The 17200-nt window shown below is 34.2% G+C and overlaps 2 protein-coding genes across 4 annotated transcripts in view; one reads left to right on the top strand and one right to left on the bottom strand.

The window, feature by feature from the left end:
* The window catches only part of LOC127710861 (lithostathine-1-alpha-like), a 420068-nt gene that overhangs the window by 153881 nt on the left and 248987 nt on the right, over nucleotides 1-17200 (top strand). The gene's annotated exons all lie outside the window — the stretch shown is intronic.
* Nucleotides 9517-17200, bottom strand: part of LOC127710856 (zinc finger protein 184-like) — an 82984-nt gene continuing 75300 nt past the window's right edge. For all 3 annotated transcript variants that reach the window (XM_052216811.1, XM_052216812.1, XM_052216810.1), the window contains one exon: nucleotides 9517-9890. In XM_052216811.1, coding sequence (XP_052072771.1) covers nucleotides 9646-9890 — 245 coding nt within the window. In that variant the 3' untranslated portion in view covers nucleotides 9517-9645. The remainder of the gene's footprint in view (nucleotides 9891-17200) is intronic.

Below are 17200 nucleotides of genomic sequence, written 5' to 3'. Positions count from 1 at the left end.
AGTCAAGCGCTGAAGATGTAAAGTCTAGTGCTGGGGATGTAAAGTCTAGCGCTGGAGATGTGTAAAATCTAGCGCTGGAGATATGCAAAGTCTAGCGCTGGAGATGTAAAGTAAAGCGCTGGAGATGTAAAGTAAAGCGCTGGAGATGTAAAATCAAGCGCTGGAGATGTAAAGTCTAGCGCTGAAGATGTAAAATCAAGCGCTGGAGATGTAAAGTCAAGCGCTGAAGATGTAAAGTCAAGCGCTTGAGATATAAAGTCTAGCGCTGGAGATGTAAAGTCAAGCGCTGAAGATGTAAAATCTAGCGCTGGAGATATAAAGTCTAGCGCTGGAGATGTAAAGTCAAGCGCTGGAAATGTAAAGTCCAGCGCTGGGGATGTAAAGTCAAGCGCTGGAGATGTAAAGTCTAGCGCTGGAGATGTAAAATCAAGCGCTGGAGATGTAAAGTCCTGCGCTGGAGATGTTAAGTCAAGTGTTGAAGATTTAAAAACCAGGACTCCAGGGTACCGTTTCACTAAAGGTCGTAAGAGTTACAGCCAGTCGTAACTCTTACGACCTTTAGTGAAACAGTACCCAGTGCTTTCAAAGTTATCAAGATGCATAGTTCCTACCAAAATTTATTTACAAAACTCATCTTTGAATTCACTTCAGCTATTATTATACTGTGACCTATATATAAATTTATCCAAGTCTGATAAACCAGAAGCTCTAGAGTCTGTAATCGTTCACCTGGTTTAAATGAACTTATTGGTATTTTCTACGCAAAACTATGTTTGGCTGCGGATCGAAACTATCTTTGATTTCTAAAAATTGGCACCACAATCATAAAATTTTCTTTGTATTGAGTCAGTACAGATTGCAAAGTTTGAACAAAATAAATTGTGTGTTTTGGCAAATTTGTTTGACGGTTTGGTCTAACTTGAATCTCAGGGGTGCACCATAGCCTGTGTCGCTAATCCTGTAACCCGATCCTGGTCCCAAAGCATAGCACATGAAAGCCATATTGGATACGAGGAGATATTGTAGATAACCCTTTATTCATCATTCCTATTATGATACAGTTGACTCTCGTTATGTGAAACTCGAAGGGACCGATGAATTTATTTCTACTTAACCAAAAATTCGAGTAATCAGGAGTAAATTTACTTAAATATTACTACAAATGGTCCAAACATTCTGTTCGAGTTATCCGACAATTCGATTTACCGTATTCCTCGTATTAAGCGCCCAGGGGCTTACAAAATTCCAAAGAGGGAGCGCTTATTGAAATTGACAAAACCCGGAATTTTTACCGCTTCGAAACTGTTTCTGGAGTAAAATTACCATTTAAATTGTGTTTCCAGTTTGAAACTCAAGCCACAAACAGAAACATACTGACGTTTCTACGCAAAAAAACGATACTTTTTGGTTATTTTAGAGGGCTCTTATTAATTTTTTGTTGGAAAACTAGGTAGGGGGTGCTTATAGTGGCAGGGGTGCTTAATACGAGGAATACAGTACATGTGTTCGAGATAACGAGAGTCGACTGTATTTTCAAGGTTTAAACACTAGGCCTTGTAGTTTCAGAGGACAAGACTTTAGTTTTATTTCTACCAATCAGAAGCAAGAATTTCCCATGGCGACCATTTTTGAAATCAAATCGGCATAAAATGACACAGAGTTTATAAGATTTCAAAAATGGCCTTTTAAAATATTTTTAATAAAGTGGTTAGCGGGCAAAATGTTGAATGGTACTACGATGGATAAAACCAGAATATTCCAAAAATCTGACAAAAGTCATGAAGATGACCAGCGAATATCCTTTTTAAGTGTTGACCTTCTGATATGCGTTTAAAAAAACAAATACACGAAAGAAAACGTATTAGGCAATACATTTGCGTTTTAGAAACGTGTGGAACACGTGCTTTAACGGTCGTGTTTTGTTACTAAAAAGTGTAATCGTATAAAAAAACGTATTATGCGTAAATTCACTGAGCACAAGACAAATGGGTGTTGGATAATTATCCATTTGCACTTAATTGTCTATATTTGTTAAACGTCCAATATGTAGTAATATGAAAACTACATTTATCTTACGATCGGAGTCCACTATATCGGAATACCCGGTGCCGTGAATTCATGTTCATTAACACAACGGGTAAACATTCGTTTTTATTCTTCTTTTCAGGTTTTAACCATAGATGGAATACAACCGTAGGGAGGAAACACCCAAATATTTGGTATTTCATCAAAAAGGTGAAAAAAAGAAGAACGCAGATCGGTTCTCGAAATACAGGCTAGTGACCGCGGTGACAATCCTCCTCCCCGGAGGCTGAAATACAGACGTTTACAGTCGAGGATTGACAGATTGCATGCCACCTACAGAGCTGGCAACAGAAATATTGAACAATACTGGAACACAATAATATACACTGTCGCGCAATTTCAGTAAAATGGGAAATCGTTACCATTTGAAACATTTTTTTGCTTTGAAATTTTATTGGGGAAAAAAAGACTCTAAAAAAAATATGCCCCCTCCACAAAAGTTGAATGGTCAATGCCTTGGTATTCCCGTTTTCTGCTACAGAAAACGGAGATATAAGATTTTCTAGGAGCGGGTTATTTCGAGCTAGGGACATCTCGGACCATAACATACTTGAACCATTGCAAACTGGGATTATTTCTTTATTGAATTTGATTGGCTGTCATGCGTATATTCTTTACTTTTTGGAATTTTGGGTCCTCAATGCTCTTAACTTTGTACTTGTTTGGCTTTATAACTATTTGATCTGAGCGTCACTGATGAGTCTTGTGTAGACGAAACGCGCGTCTGGCGTATTGAATTATAATCTTGGTACCTTTGATAACTGCTTTTATTGAAAACATATAAACGGAGCCTCCACAACCACTTAGGTCAGAAAATCACGGGTCATTGCTGTTAATGCTTGGCGGTGTGTATCACAATGGGGGTTCTTTTTCGTTTATATATTTTGCTTAAAAACGATCACAACAGAACAAAATTTAATACAGGTCAATATATATACGTTGGTTTGACTAGTTTTAAGTGTCTATTGTTTGTTCTTGTGTAATATAAAAATGAGGAGATGAGGTATGCTTGCCAATGATGCAACTATCCACCAAAGTTCAACTGCAGTGGATGTAAGAATTATAGGAAACCGTATGGCCTTCAACAATGAGAAAAAACCATACCTTATAGTCCGTTATGAAAGGACCCGACATGTGCAAGACCCTCATGGGTAGTCAAGGTCGTTAAAAATCCCATCGTCGTCGCCGACATGAAAATATGAAACAATTTAATTGAAAAACTAACGGCCTAATTTATAACACAACAATTTACAAAAGAACAAATATGACAGACATGAACCAACGACAACCACTAAACAGGCTCATGACTTGGGACAGGCACATACAGAATGTGGCGGGGTTAAATATGTCCAAAGGAGCAAATCCTCCCCAAACCTGGAACAGTGGTGTAGCAGTACAACATAAGAACAAACTATAAAAATCAGTTGAAAAGGGCTTAACTCATCAGACCGATACAAAGCAGAAAAAACATATAACAAAGACACAGACCGGGCATGGAGGGGTATTTATACATCCCTCGCAACAACAAAAACAAAAAGTACTCGCAGTTACTGCATGACAGCTAGTTCAAAGTCAATAACAACTAATACAAAATCATGTATCTAAGACACTGTGTGTCTTTCTTGTCTCGCGTTTGTCTTTGTCAAATGAAAATTGTTACTATTGTATAGATTTTTCATTTAATTTTGGAGTAAACTGGCGTCAATGTCTCTTAAAAAAGCGTGCGATGCCGAAGGTCAATTTCAAAATGCGAATATTGAAGAAAACAGATACTACTTTTGACAATATCTTTTAAAATGTACAGTGTATGTTAATGCATCACAATACCGGGCACCAATAGAATAACCCTTAGGTCACGTGAAAATAATGCATCAGTTTGCCTCACTTATAAACAAATTTAAGATTTAAAGTTGTAGGTTGTTTAAAATGACGCACAGAGTCGCCCGCCTAATCTCTAAGACGGCGGGTCGGATTTGGCCACACAATATCCAATATACAGAATCTGTTCTGTATTTTATAAACCAAATCATATTCTGACCTCGCCTAATTTGTTGAAAATAGTTTGATTAGAATCTGCATGAATAATTCCCTGTACGTAATTCGAATTCTGCTTATAAAAATAAGAAGATGTGGTATGATTATCAATAGTCTGTATTTAAGAGTGTAAGCAAGGAATTGTTACGTCATAATTCCGTATATACGGAATTCGAAATCTATCCATACGGAAATAATTCTGTAAATCAACAATGGTAAATACATAAACGATGTCTGTATATAACATATACGATCTGATACCGCCCAATATTAATTTCTAAGTGTCGGAATAATGGGTTGTCGGATTTATGGACTGTCGGAGCAATGGGTTGTCGGATTATTGAGCTGTCGGATTATTGGGTTGTCGGACTAATGGGTTGTCGGACCAATGGGTTGTCGGAACAATGGGTCGTCGGATTAATGAGCTGTCGGACTAATAGGCTGTCGGAATAATGGCGTGTTTTAACATTGGGCCGATGGTAATGACTTTGCCAATGACTACGCTGGGGTCTTAAGGTAGTATTAAACCAATTTTATTTGCTAATAGAAAATTAAGCTAAATAAAATCATTTAAAACAGCAGAGAAGATAATTCTGTATTACTCAGACTTAAATAAAGAGTGAGCTATTTATAATGTAAATATGATGTCTCTGTACTGGTCAATATGTCAGATTTGTCATACTTGATTAAACGATATTTTGTTGAAATTAGATAACATGTTTTCACGTGTAGAGAAATTTCACTAATGACCAGTACATGATGGGACTACATCTTTCTTATTGGTCAATGATCTTGCGGGGTCAGCACTAGTTCAAGTGTAAGTGCGTTGCGGTCACTTCCTTTTATCATTAGCTTTTGACGTGTTAACTTGTAATTCTTATCAAACAATTTATGAAAAATTACCACCCGCATACCTTCCTTAATTTTATCTCTAGAAGTAGATATGTATGTATGTTTATTAGTGGGGCTCTTTGTAATTTATTCAATTGATATGATTTTAGTTGATGTAATTTCGTATTAATTTAATTATGTATTATAATTTCATTTAATTATGAACTTTTATGTCAAATGTTTTATTTGCAAAATGTATTTTTTGCATTTTATGATTTTGAATAAACGACCTTTTTTCGTCAATTTAGTTTTTATATCATATAGCAAAACAAGCTCAGACTCTGGCATGTGTGTACATTAGTATGTTTATTGTATCTAACTGGCTGTCTTAAATAAACTCTTTACATTTGTGACATCAAAGCAGGATGGACTTGGCAAATTTCCTACTCCTTTAATGTTATCATATCAATCATATGGCATTTCAGTACCTATTTCCCTTATCCAGAAATTTTCTCTATCTTTTCGGAAAGGAGTACTTAGTATAGGGCTATTGGTGTGGTGATAAATTTTCTCGATGATGCGTACTTTCATAAATAAAGAAGGATCATGGTCCGGTTGATTAAAATGGTTATAAAGAACCCTGTATACGACATTGTCCGTGGAACAGTCCAGAGGCTCAAAAGATTTTGTATAATAAGTTTCCCTGTTAAGTTACCAGTAAAATCTGCCGAAATGATTAACATAGTACATGCCTTACATTTGCTCTTGTTAACAAGTAGAAATGATAGGAGTTGATTCACTAGTAGCGGGTGTCTTTAAACGATCGAAGATTTGTACAGTACATGGTTTTAATTTTTGAAAAGTATCTGAATTTTTAAAGTAATAATTACCTTCTGGCTGTACACGGGACAAATTAGGGATATCCCGGAGGATGTTCCGTGGAACACAAATCAAATGCTATAGTGTTCCGTGTAGCAGAAGAGGACCTTGGTAACCCGGGCGACGTCCTGGCCGGTTTGTTCTTTGTATTACTATTATTCATCATGCATTAAGCTACCAAGTTAATGATGCCCTCGGGGAATAATCCACCAGCAGTAAAGTTTCTTCTCTGAGGTCTGAGGTTAAATCGTAGTAAAACAGAAGGAATTTGGATTGGGGCGCTTAAAATAGCATAGATAAAATTGAGGGCATACGCTGGACGGACAAACCCGTTAAAGCTTTAGTCATTTATTTTGGACATGACAGACACGAATGTGAAAAGTTAAATTGGGAACCCAAAATTGATAACATGAAATCCTTAATTAAAACATGAGAAAAAAGAAAATTAACAATGGTTGGGAAAATATTGATTATAAAATCTTTAATACTACCAAAATATACATTTTTGGCTACTTTGTGTATAGTTTCAGACAATTACCTTAAAGGAATTGAAAGCCTACTGTTTCAAATATATTTGGGAAGGTAAAAATGACAAAGTAAAACGAAACACACGTATCGGCAAATATCAAAAAAAGGGGGGGGTTACAGCACCGAAAGCTTCATGGGTCTCCAAATCAATAACAACCGATCTGCCGAAGTGGAAGATTATTCCTACCAAATAATTCAACAATCTCGGTTAAAAATTTCTTGTCTTAAACATGAATCTAGAGAACACAAAATCACTAAAAGAACTTTGAATAATACCTGATTTTTATTTACAAATAATTTCAAGTTTGGGGAAAACAGGAGGTTTAGCAAAATTTACCGATCACTTTTCAGGTATCAGAAAAACAGATTGTTTGGGGAAATAGATCCATTAAATATTGCAACAAAAGCTTGTTCTTCCAAAACTGGATAACAAGTGGATTGGTTTATATTAATGACATATTGGATTGTGAAGGAAAATTATCCGAAAGTTTTATTTAGAAAAGTTAGTTAATTATAAGTCAAACTAGATTGCAGAGTTTTAAATGTTTTAAAAAATCTTCCGTCCCGAAAGAATGACAGTAAGTTTTTTTAAAAAAGAGTAAAGAGTAAAATCAATATATGTAGGGGTAAATTGAGAAATAAACAAATTGAAGCAAAAGATATTTACAATAAACTGCTCTACAATATTTTAGTAGATCAGAAATACACAAAGCCAATCGATATCAATATTTGGAATACACACCACATGTGTCATCAGTAAACAATTTTATATTTAAGGTAGATTCATGGTATACCGCCATCTTGGATTGTACAATCTCAGTACAAAATTGGTCTAGTTATTTGCCCCAATCTGCAAATTTGGAGACAGATTTGCAATTTAATGGTTAGATTGTTTATTTATATAAAGAAAACTTAGTGATTTATTGTATTATTCAAAATATTTAAACAAATATCAAATTTTGTGTTTTTAGAATCATTTTTTTTTCAAATAAGCCATTTAAGGGGAGATAACTCTTTTAGTAAAAAATATATACTGGACTGATAGGGAAATTTTTTATTTTTACTTGTAGCAAGAAAACAAGTTCGGTGACACCATTTTTTCTTTTTATTTTATTAAAACATATTATAAAACCTATCTTCTTACAATTTATTTCAAAATTCTATCTCATAGAATTTTTTTAATGCACACAAATGTGTTTTTTCATGAACAATCTAACCAAATTTAGGCAATATTCAACGACTCATAGGTTGGAAAATATCACGGTGACCCATACTTTTTATTATATTTTTGAAAAAAGCATAGTAAAATCTTCCTTTTGGCAAAGTATAAGAAAATTATATCTCAAAAAGTATATACTTATGATCTACCTTAAAACTTTAAAACAAAACAAGTTGAAAATTTTCAGATCAAAACTGTTACAGTATATTATTCATACAAAGCAGTTACTATTAAAATTGAAAATTACTGAGGGTACATTTGTGTAATAAATGCAATTTTTGTAAATCAGAAGAAGAATATATTACTTCCATTTCTTTATTACATGTTCATTTTTGAAAGATTTTTGGGAGAAAACACATTATCTTCTAGCAAAAATCAATGTTCAAAACAAGATAATAGCCAGAAATATAATATTTGGATACAAATTATCAGATCATGGGTATTATGGTTTTAACTATTTTTTGACAGTTTTAGGTTTTTGAATTTACAAGTCCTACTATGTATCCGAGCAAAAATTGAAATTCTTAGATGGGTATAATTTTATGAAAGAACTACGAAGGGTTATGAAAGAGAACAAAACAGTATCTCAAAATATATTAATTTTTTCATAAATTTAAAAAGATTGATATAATAGAAACAAGAGTGCACACGCTGAAATGTCTCGCCTGTTTTACTGACCATTGATTTTATGTTGAAAGTCTTAAAGATAAAGGTTTTACTAAAAGTATCACATAAACTTAACATTTTTAAAGATCCATGACAATGAGGTCAAGGTCAGATAAAAACTGTCACACAGACATGTACAGTATACCTTACAAATATTCCATACACCAAATATAGTTGACCCTTTGCTAATAGTACTTGAAAAACAGACCAAAACACAAAAACTTAATGTTAACCAATGAACCATGGGAATGAGGTCAAGGTCAGATGGTACCGGCTAGACAGACATGTACACCTTACAATCATTTCATAAACCAAATATAGTTGACCTATTGCTTATAGTACTTGAAAAACAGACCAAAACACAAAAACTTAACATTGACCAATGAACCATGGAAATAAGGCCAAGGTCAGATGACACCGGCTAAGACAGACATGTACACCTTAGAAGCATTCCGTAAACCAAATATAGTTGACCTATTGCAATTATTATTTGATAAACAGACCATAACACAAAAACTTAACATTGACCAATGAACCATGAAAAAGAGGTCAAGGTCAGATGATACTGGCTAGACAGACATGTACACCTTACACTCATTCCATAAACCAAATATAGTTGACCTATTGCTTATAGTACTTGATAAACAGACCAAAACACAAAAAATAACAATGACCAATGAATCAAGGTCAGATGAAACCTGCCAGTCTGACATGTACCCCTTACAATCATTCCATACACCACATATAGTTGACCTGCTGCTTGTAGTATCTGAGAAACGGACCTAATCGCGTAACTTTAACCTTGATCACTGATCTATGAATTGAGGTCGAGGTCAGGTTAACCCTGTCTGACGGACATGTAGACGTTGCAAGGAACCCATATACCAAATACAGTTATCCTTTTACTCATAATAAGTGAGAAATTCACATGACAAAAAAACTGTATTTTTTTTTCAAGCAGTCTCTGAACCATGAAAGTGAGGTCAAGGACGATGAGCATATGACAGACGGAAACTTCGTAACATAAGGTATCTGCGTACAAGGTATGAAGCATCCAGGTCTTCTACTTTCTGAAATATAAAGCTTTATACAAATAGTTTACGCCACCGCCGGATAGTAATACCTATGTCTCGCATACTGCGACTTTCGTCGCAGGCCAGACAAAAAATGAGTATATTTTATTATATTCCGAGTATTTTCCTGTAAACTCAGAAAGCATTTTACAGGGATACTTCAATAGAGCTTGGACAGTGAAGTAAAATTGTAACAGGCAATCTGAAGAATAAAGAATATTTATTTGTTGTTTAAAAAAATTACAGACAGTCCGCTTGCATTGAGACAAGAATTACGTGGCAATATTTGTGTGTCAATATAAAAATCATTATTTTCCACACATTTCTCATTTATTCTGGATTTGAAAAATCTTCCATATCGTTTTTCTCTTTCTTGGCACAAGCTTTCCGTGTTATATGCCTACAGAGGCTAGATCGCCATTTAAACATTTCCCCACACAGGCTACACTGAAACGAAGCTTCTCCATGCGCACACTTTACATGATCCTTGAAATAACGCCTATCATTAAAGATCATATCACAATGTGGACACTGGTATTGTTCTTCTATTTTCTTCTTCTGTTCTATATCTAATCCTAAAAAAAGTAAAAGAAAGTCCAGTCTCCGTAATGAAAATAGAACGCAAAATTACTTTCCAATGAAACCTCGTGCATATAATACTAGTACAAGACATGTTTTGACTTCTTTTATACTCCAGAGCTACACAACTTTACACACAAGCACGTGTCCTTTGTATTTACCTCTATTATCTATACTTCAGAGCTGCAAATCTTTAAAGACAAGCAGGTGTCTTTGTAGATTTCTATTATCTATAATACAGAGCTACACACCTTATCAGACAAACACGTGTCTTTGTAGACTTCCATTATCTATACTCCAGAGCTACACACCTTTAAAACAAGCAGGTGTCTTTGTAGACTTCTATTATCTATACTACAGAGCTCCTCATTTTAACAGACCAACACGTGTCTTTGTAGAATTTTTTTATCTATACTTCAGAGCTGCAAATCTTTAAAAACAAGCAGGTGTCTTTATAGATTTCAATCATCTATACTACAGAGCTACACACCTTAACAGACAAACACGTGTCTTTGTAGACATCTATTATCTATACTATCTATACTTCAAAGCTACACACCTTTACAAACAAGCGCGTGTCTTTTTATACGACCGCAAAAAAATGTTGTGGTCGTATATTGGTATGACGTTGGCGTCGTCGTCGTCGTCGTCGTCCGGCGTCGTCGTCCGAATACACATTGGTTTTCGCACTCTAACTTTAGTTTAAGTGAATGGATCTTTTTGAAATTTGACCATAAGGTTAAATACCACAAAAGGAAGGTTGGGATTGATTTTGGGGGTTATGGTACCAACAGTTAAGGAATTAGGGGCCAAAAATAAGCATTTTCTAGTTTCCAGACAATAACTGTGGAACGGTGTATGGATCTCTCTGAAATTATACTACAAGTTTCCATACCACAAAGGGATGGTTAGGATTTGCTTTGGGGGGTTATGGCTCAAACGGTTTAGGAATTAGGGGCAAAAAAGGGGGAAAAACAAGGTTGTCCTGGTTAATGGACAAATACTTTAGTAAGCATAATTTAAAGCAGTGTAAGGGAGATAAATCAAATACATCGTTGAAATTATCTCCCTTACACTGCTTTTAAATTATGTATAAAGTAATGGTTAATGAACAATAAAGATAATTTAAAACAGTGTAAGGGAGGTAATCCAAATACAACGTTTTGGTTACTTCCCTTACACTGCTTTTAAATTATGTTTAAAGAAATGCATATTTATAAAGGAAGACCAGTAAAAATATCTGCAAATGTTGCATCTTTTTTTTTACAAAAAAATCCATATGAAAGATTTGACACTATATTTTTAATTCTATTATAAAATAGATTAAGTTAGCACTATGGTAAATTTAAATGGGTAATTATGGTTGCCAACTCCATTGGAAATTTGAATTAAGATTTTGACCATATCTTGAGGGAAAGAATTTTTTGGGGGAAAAAAGGGGGGGGGGATAAAAAGAAATTGTGGGGGGTCAATTTTTTCTCATTTCAGATTTCAGAAATTAAAAAGAATTATTCTTCAAATATTTTTTTTTTTTCAAATTTCAAATATTGAAAAATTTCAAGAAGTAATCTTTAATTGCACAGTATGGCGCATTAGATTTGTAAAATCTTTGATCACATTTATTTATTTGTTATGCCGAATCTAACAGTGTATTTAGATTTTTAATTTTGGGTCCAGTTTTCGAATTGGTCTACATTAAGGACCAAAGGGTCCAAAATTAAACTTTGTTTGATTTTAGCAAAAATTGAATATATGAGGTTCTTTGATATGCTGAATCTAAACATGTATTTAGATTTTTGATTTTTGGCCCAGTTTTCAAGTTGGCCCAAATTGGGGTCCAAAATTAAACTTTGTTTGATTTCAACAAAAATTGAATATATGGGGTTCTTTGATATGCTGAATCTAACCATGTATTTAGATTTTTTTATTTGTGGACCCCGTTATCAAATTGGTTCATATTGAGGTCAAAAGGGTCCAAAATTAAACTTTGTTTGATTTCATTTAAAATTGAATTATTAGGGTTCTTTGATATTCCAAATCTAACCGTGTATTTAGATTTTTAATTTTGGGTCCTGTTTTTTAAATTGGTCTACATTAAGGTCCAAAGGGTCCAAAATTAAACTTAGTTTGATTTTAACAAAAATTGAATTCTTGGGGTTCTTTGATATGCTGAATCTAAACATGTGTTTATATTTTTGATTATGGGCCCAGTTTTCAAGTTGGTCCAAGATAGGGTCCAGTATTTAAACTTTGTTTGATTTCAACAAAAATTGAATATATGGGGTTCTTTGATATGCTGAAACTAACCATGTATTTAGATTTTTGATTATGGGCCCAGTTTTCAAGTTGGTCCAAATTGGGGTCCAAAATTAAACTGTGTTTGATTTCATCAAAAATTGAATTATTGGGGTTCTTTGATATGCCAAATCTAACCGTGTATTTAGATTTTTAATTTGGGTCCCGTTTTTTTTAAATTGGTCTTCATTGAGGTCCAAAGGGTCCAAAATTAAATTTATTTTGATTTTAACAAAAATTGAATTCTTGGGGTTCTTTGATATGCTGAATCTAAACATGTGTTTAGATTTTGGATTATGGGCCCAGTTTTCAAGTTGGTTCAAATTGGGGTCCAAAATTAAACTTTTTTTGATTTCAACAAAAATTGAATATATGGGGTTCTTTGATATGCTGAATCTAACCATGAATTTAGATTTTTTATTTGTGGACCCCGCTATCAAATTGGTTCATATTGAGGTCAAAAGGGTCCAAAATTAAACTTTGTTTGATTTCATCAAAAATTGAATTATTGGGGTTCTTTGATATTCCAAATCTAACCGTGTATTTAGATTTTTAATTTTAAGTCCCGTTTTTTAAATTGGTCTACATTAAGGTCCAAAGGGTCCAAAATTAAACATAGTTTGATTTTAGCAAAAATTGAATTCTTGGGGTTCTTTGATATGCTGAATCTAAACATGTGTTTAGATTTTGATTATGGGCCAAGTTTTCAAGTTTGTCCAAGTTGGGGTCCAAAATTAAACTTTGTTTGATTTTAACAAAAATTGAATATATGGGGTTCTTTGATATGCTGAATCTAACCATGTAATTTGATTTTGGACATTGGACCATAATAGGTAAATTAAAAAAATTCAAGTTCTTAGACCACATTCTTTCTGTGTCAAAAACCTATGCTGTGTCAATATTTAATAACAATCCAAATTCAGAGCTGTATCAAGCTTGAATGTTGTGTCCATACTTGCCCCAACTGTTCAGGGTTCGACCTCTGCGGTCGTATCAAGCTGCGCCCCAGCGAAGCATTTTATTAGACTTTATTATCTATACGTCAGAGTTGCAAACCTTTAAAAACAAGCAAGTGTCTTTGTAGACTTCTACTCTATTGTCTCTTCGTCAGAGCTACAAACCTTTACAGACAAGCAGGTGTTTTTGTAGATTTCTATTATCTATACTTCAGAGCTGTTAACCTTTACATAAGAGCAAGTGTCTTTGTAGACTTCTAGTATCTATACTTCAGAGTTACAAACCTTAACAGACAAGCAGGTGTCTTCGTAGACTTCTGTTATCTATACTTCAGAGCTACAAACCTTTACAGACAAGCAGGTGTCTTTGTAGACTGTTATTATCTATATTCAGAGTTTGACAAGCAGGTGTCTTTGTAGACTTCTATTATCTATATTCAGAGCTACAAACCTTTACAGACAAGCAGGTGTCTTTGTAGACTGCTATTATCTATGCTACAGATCTAGAGCTACAAACCTTTAAAGACAAGCAGGTGTTTTTGTAGACTTCTATTATCTATACTTCAGAGCTACAAACCTTAACAGACAAGAAGGTGTCATTGTAGACTGCTATTATCTATATTCAGAGTTAGGCAAGCAGGTGTTTTTGTACACTTTTTTATCTATACTTCAGATATGCAAATCTTTAAAGACAAGCAGGTGTCTTTGTAGACTTCTATTCTCTATACTACAGAGCTACACATCTGAACAAACACGTGTCTTTGTAGACTTCTATTATCTATATTCAGAGCTACAAACCTTTACAGACCAGCATGTGTCTTTGTAGAATCTTACTATCTATACTTAAGATCTACACTCCTTTACATACAAACACGTGTCTTTGTATAGACTTCTGGTATCTATAATTCAGACCTACAAACCTTTACAGACCAGCATGTGTATTTGTAGACTTCTATTATCTAGACTTCTAGTGCTACACATCTTTACAGACAAACATTTTTCGTTGTAGGCTTCTATTGTCTATACTACAGAGTTACAAACCTTAACAGACAAACACGTGTCTTTGTAGACTTTTTTTTATCTTTACTTCAGAGCTGCAAATCTTAAAAGACAAGCAGGTGTCTTTGTAGACTTTTATTATCTATACTTCAGAGCTACAAACCTTAACAGACAAGAAGGTGTCTTTGTAGACTGCTATTATCTATATTCAGCGTTAGACAAGCAGATGTTTTTGTACACTTTTTTATCTATACTTCAGAGATGCAAATCTTTAAAGACAAGCAGGTGTCTTTGTAGACTTCTATTCTCTATACTACAGAGATACACATCTGAACAAACACGTGTCTTTGTAGACTTCTATTATCTATATTCAGAGCTACAAACCTTATCAGGCCAGCATGTGTCTTTGTAGAATCTTACTATCTATACTTAAGATCTACACTCCTTTACATACAAGCACGTGTCTTTGTATAGACTTCTGTTATCTATACTAAGTACTTCAGACCTACAAACCTTTACAGACCAGCATGTGTCTTTGTAGACTTCTATTATCTAGACTTCTAGTGCTACACATCTTTACAGACAAACATTTTTCGTTGTAGGCTTCTATTGTCTATACTACAGAGTTACAAACCTTAACAGACAAACACGTGTCTTTGTAGACTTTTTTATCTATACTTCAGAGCTGCAAATCTTTAAAGACAAGCAGGTGTCTTTGTAGACTTTTATTATCTATACTACAGAGCTCCACATCTTAACAGACCAACACGTGTCTTTGTAGAATTTTTTTATCTATACTTCAGAGCTGCAAATCTTTAAAGACAAGCAGGTGTCTTTGTAGATTTCTATTGTCTATACTACAGAGCTACACACCTCAACAGACAAACACGTGTCTTTGTAGACTTCTATTATCTATACTTCAGAGATACACACCTTTACAACAAGCAGGTGTCTGTGTAGACTTCTATTATATATACTACAGAGCTCCTCATCTTAACAGACCAACACGTGTTTTTATAGAATTTTTTTATCTATACTTCAGAGCTAAAAACCTTAACAGACAAGCAGGTGTCTTCGTAGACTTCTATTATCTATACTTCAGAGATACAAACCTTTACAGACAAGAATATGTCTTTGTAGACTGCTATTATCTATATTCAGAGTTAGACAAGCAGGTGTCTTTGTACACTTTTTTATCTATACTTCAGAGATGCAAATCTTTAAAGACAAGCTGGTGTCTTTGTAGACTTCTATTCTCTATACTACAGAGATACACATCTGAACAAACACGTGTCGTTGTAGACTTCTATTATCTATATTCAGAGCTACAAACCTTATCAGACCAGCATGTGTCTTTGTAGAATCTTACTATCTATACTTAAGATCTACACTCCTTTACATACAAGCACGTGTCTTTGTATAGACTTCTGTTATCTATACTAAGTACTTCAGACCTACAAACCTTTACAGACCAGCATGTGTCTTTGTAGACTTCTATTATCTAGACTTCTAGTGCTACACATCTTTACAGACAAACATTTTTCGTTGTAGGCTTCTATTGTCTATACTACAGAGTTACAAACCTTAACAGACAAACACGTGTCTTTGTAGACTTTTTTATCTATACTTCAGAGCTGCAAATCTTTAAAGACAAGCAGGTGTCTTTGTAGACTTTTATTATCTATACTACAGAGCTCCACATCTAAACAGACCAACACGTGTCTTTGTATAATTTTTTTATCTATACTTCAGAGCTGCAAATCTTTAAAGACAAGCAGGTGTCTTTGTAGATTTCTATTGTCTATACTACAGAGCTACACACCTTTACAGACAAGAAGATGTCTTTGTAGACTGCTATTATCTATATTCAGAGTTAGACAAGCAGGTGTCTTTGTAAACTTCTATTATCTATATTCGGAGATACACACCTTTACAACAAGCAGGTGTCTGTGTAGACTTCTATTATATATACTACAGAGCTCCTCATCTTAACAGACCAACACGTGTCTTTGTAGAATTTTTTTATCTATACTTCAGAGATACAAACCTTAACAGACAAGCAGGTGTCTTCGTAGACTTCTATTATCTATACTTCAGAGATACAAACCTTTACAGACAAGAAGATGTCTTTGTAGACTGCTATTATCTATATTCAGAGTTAGACAAGCAGGTGTCTTTGTAAACTTCTATTATCTATATTCAGAGCTACAAACCTTTACAGACAAGCAGGTGTCTTTGTAGACTGCTATTATCTATGCTACAGATCTAGAGCTACAAACCTTTAAAGACAAGCAGGTGTTTTTGTAGACTTCTATTATGTATACTTCAGAGCTACAAATCTTAACAGACAAGAAGGTGTCATTGTAGACTGCTATTATCTATATTCAGAGTTAGACAAGCAGGTGTTTTGTAAACTTTTTTATCGATACTTCAGAGCTGCAAATCTTTAAAGACAAGAAGGTGTCTTTGTAGACTTCTATTCGTTATACTACAGAGCTACACATCTTAACAAACACGTGTCTTTGTAGACATCCATTATCTTTACTCAAGAGCTACACACCTTTCCAAACAAGCGCGTGTCTTTGTAGACTTTATTATCTATACGTCAGAGTTGCAAACCTTTAAAAACAAGCAAATGTCTTTGTATCTTAACAAACACGTGTCTTTGTAGACTTCTATAATCTATATTTCAAAGCTACACACCTTTACAAACAAGCGCGTGTCTTTGTAGACTTTATTATCTATACCTCAGAGTTGCAAACCTTTATAAACAAGCAAGTGTCTGTGTTGACTTCTATTCTATTGCCTATACTTCAGAGCTACAAACCTTAACAGACAAGCAGGTGTCTTTGTAGACTTTTATTATCTATGCTACAGATCTAGAGCTACAAACCTCCTTTAAAGACAAAGACAAGTAGGTGTTTTTGTAGACTTCTATTATCTATACTTCAAAGCTACAAACCTTAACAGACAAGCAGGTGTTTTTGTAGACTTCTATTATCTATACGTCAGAGCTACAAACCTTAACAGACAAGCAGGTGTCTTTGTAGACTTCT

The sequence above is a fragment of the Mytilus californianus genome, unplaced genomic scaffold (genome assembly GCF_021869535.1).
Source record: "Mytilus californianus isolate M0D057914Y unplaced genomic scaffold, xbMytCali1.0.p SCAF_8, whole genome shotgun sequence".
Lineage (NCBI taxonomy): Eukaryota > Metazoa > Mollusca > Bivalvia > Mytilida > Mytilidae > Mytilus > Mytilus californianus.
Note: the sequence above shows the minus strand (reverse complement) of the source record. Positions and strands in the feature narration are given on the sequence as shown.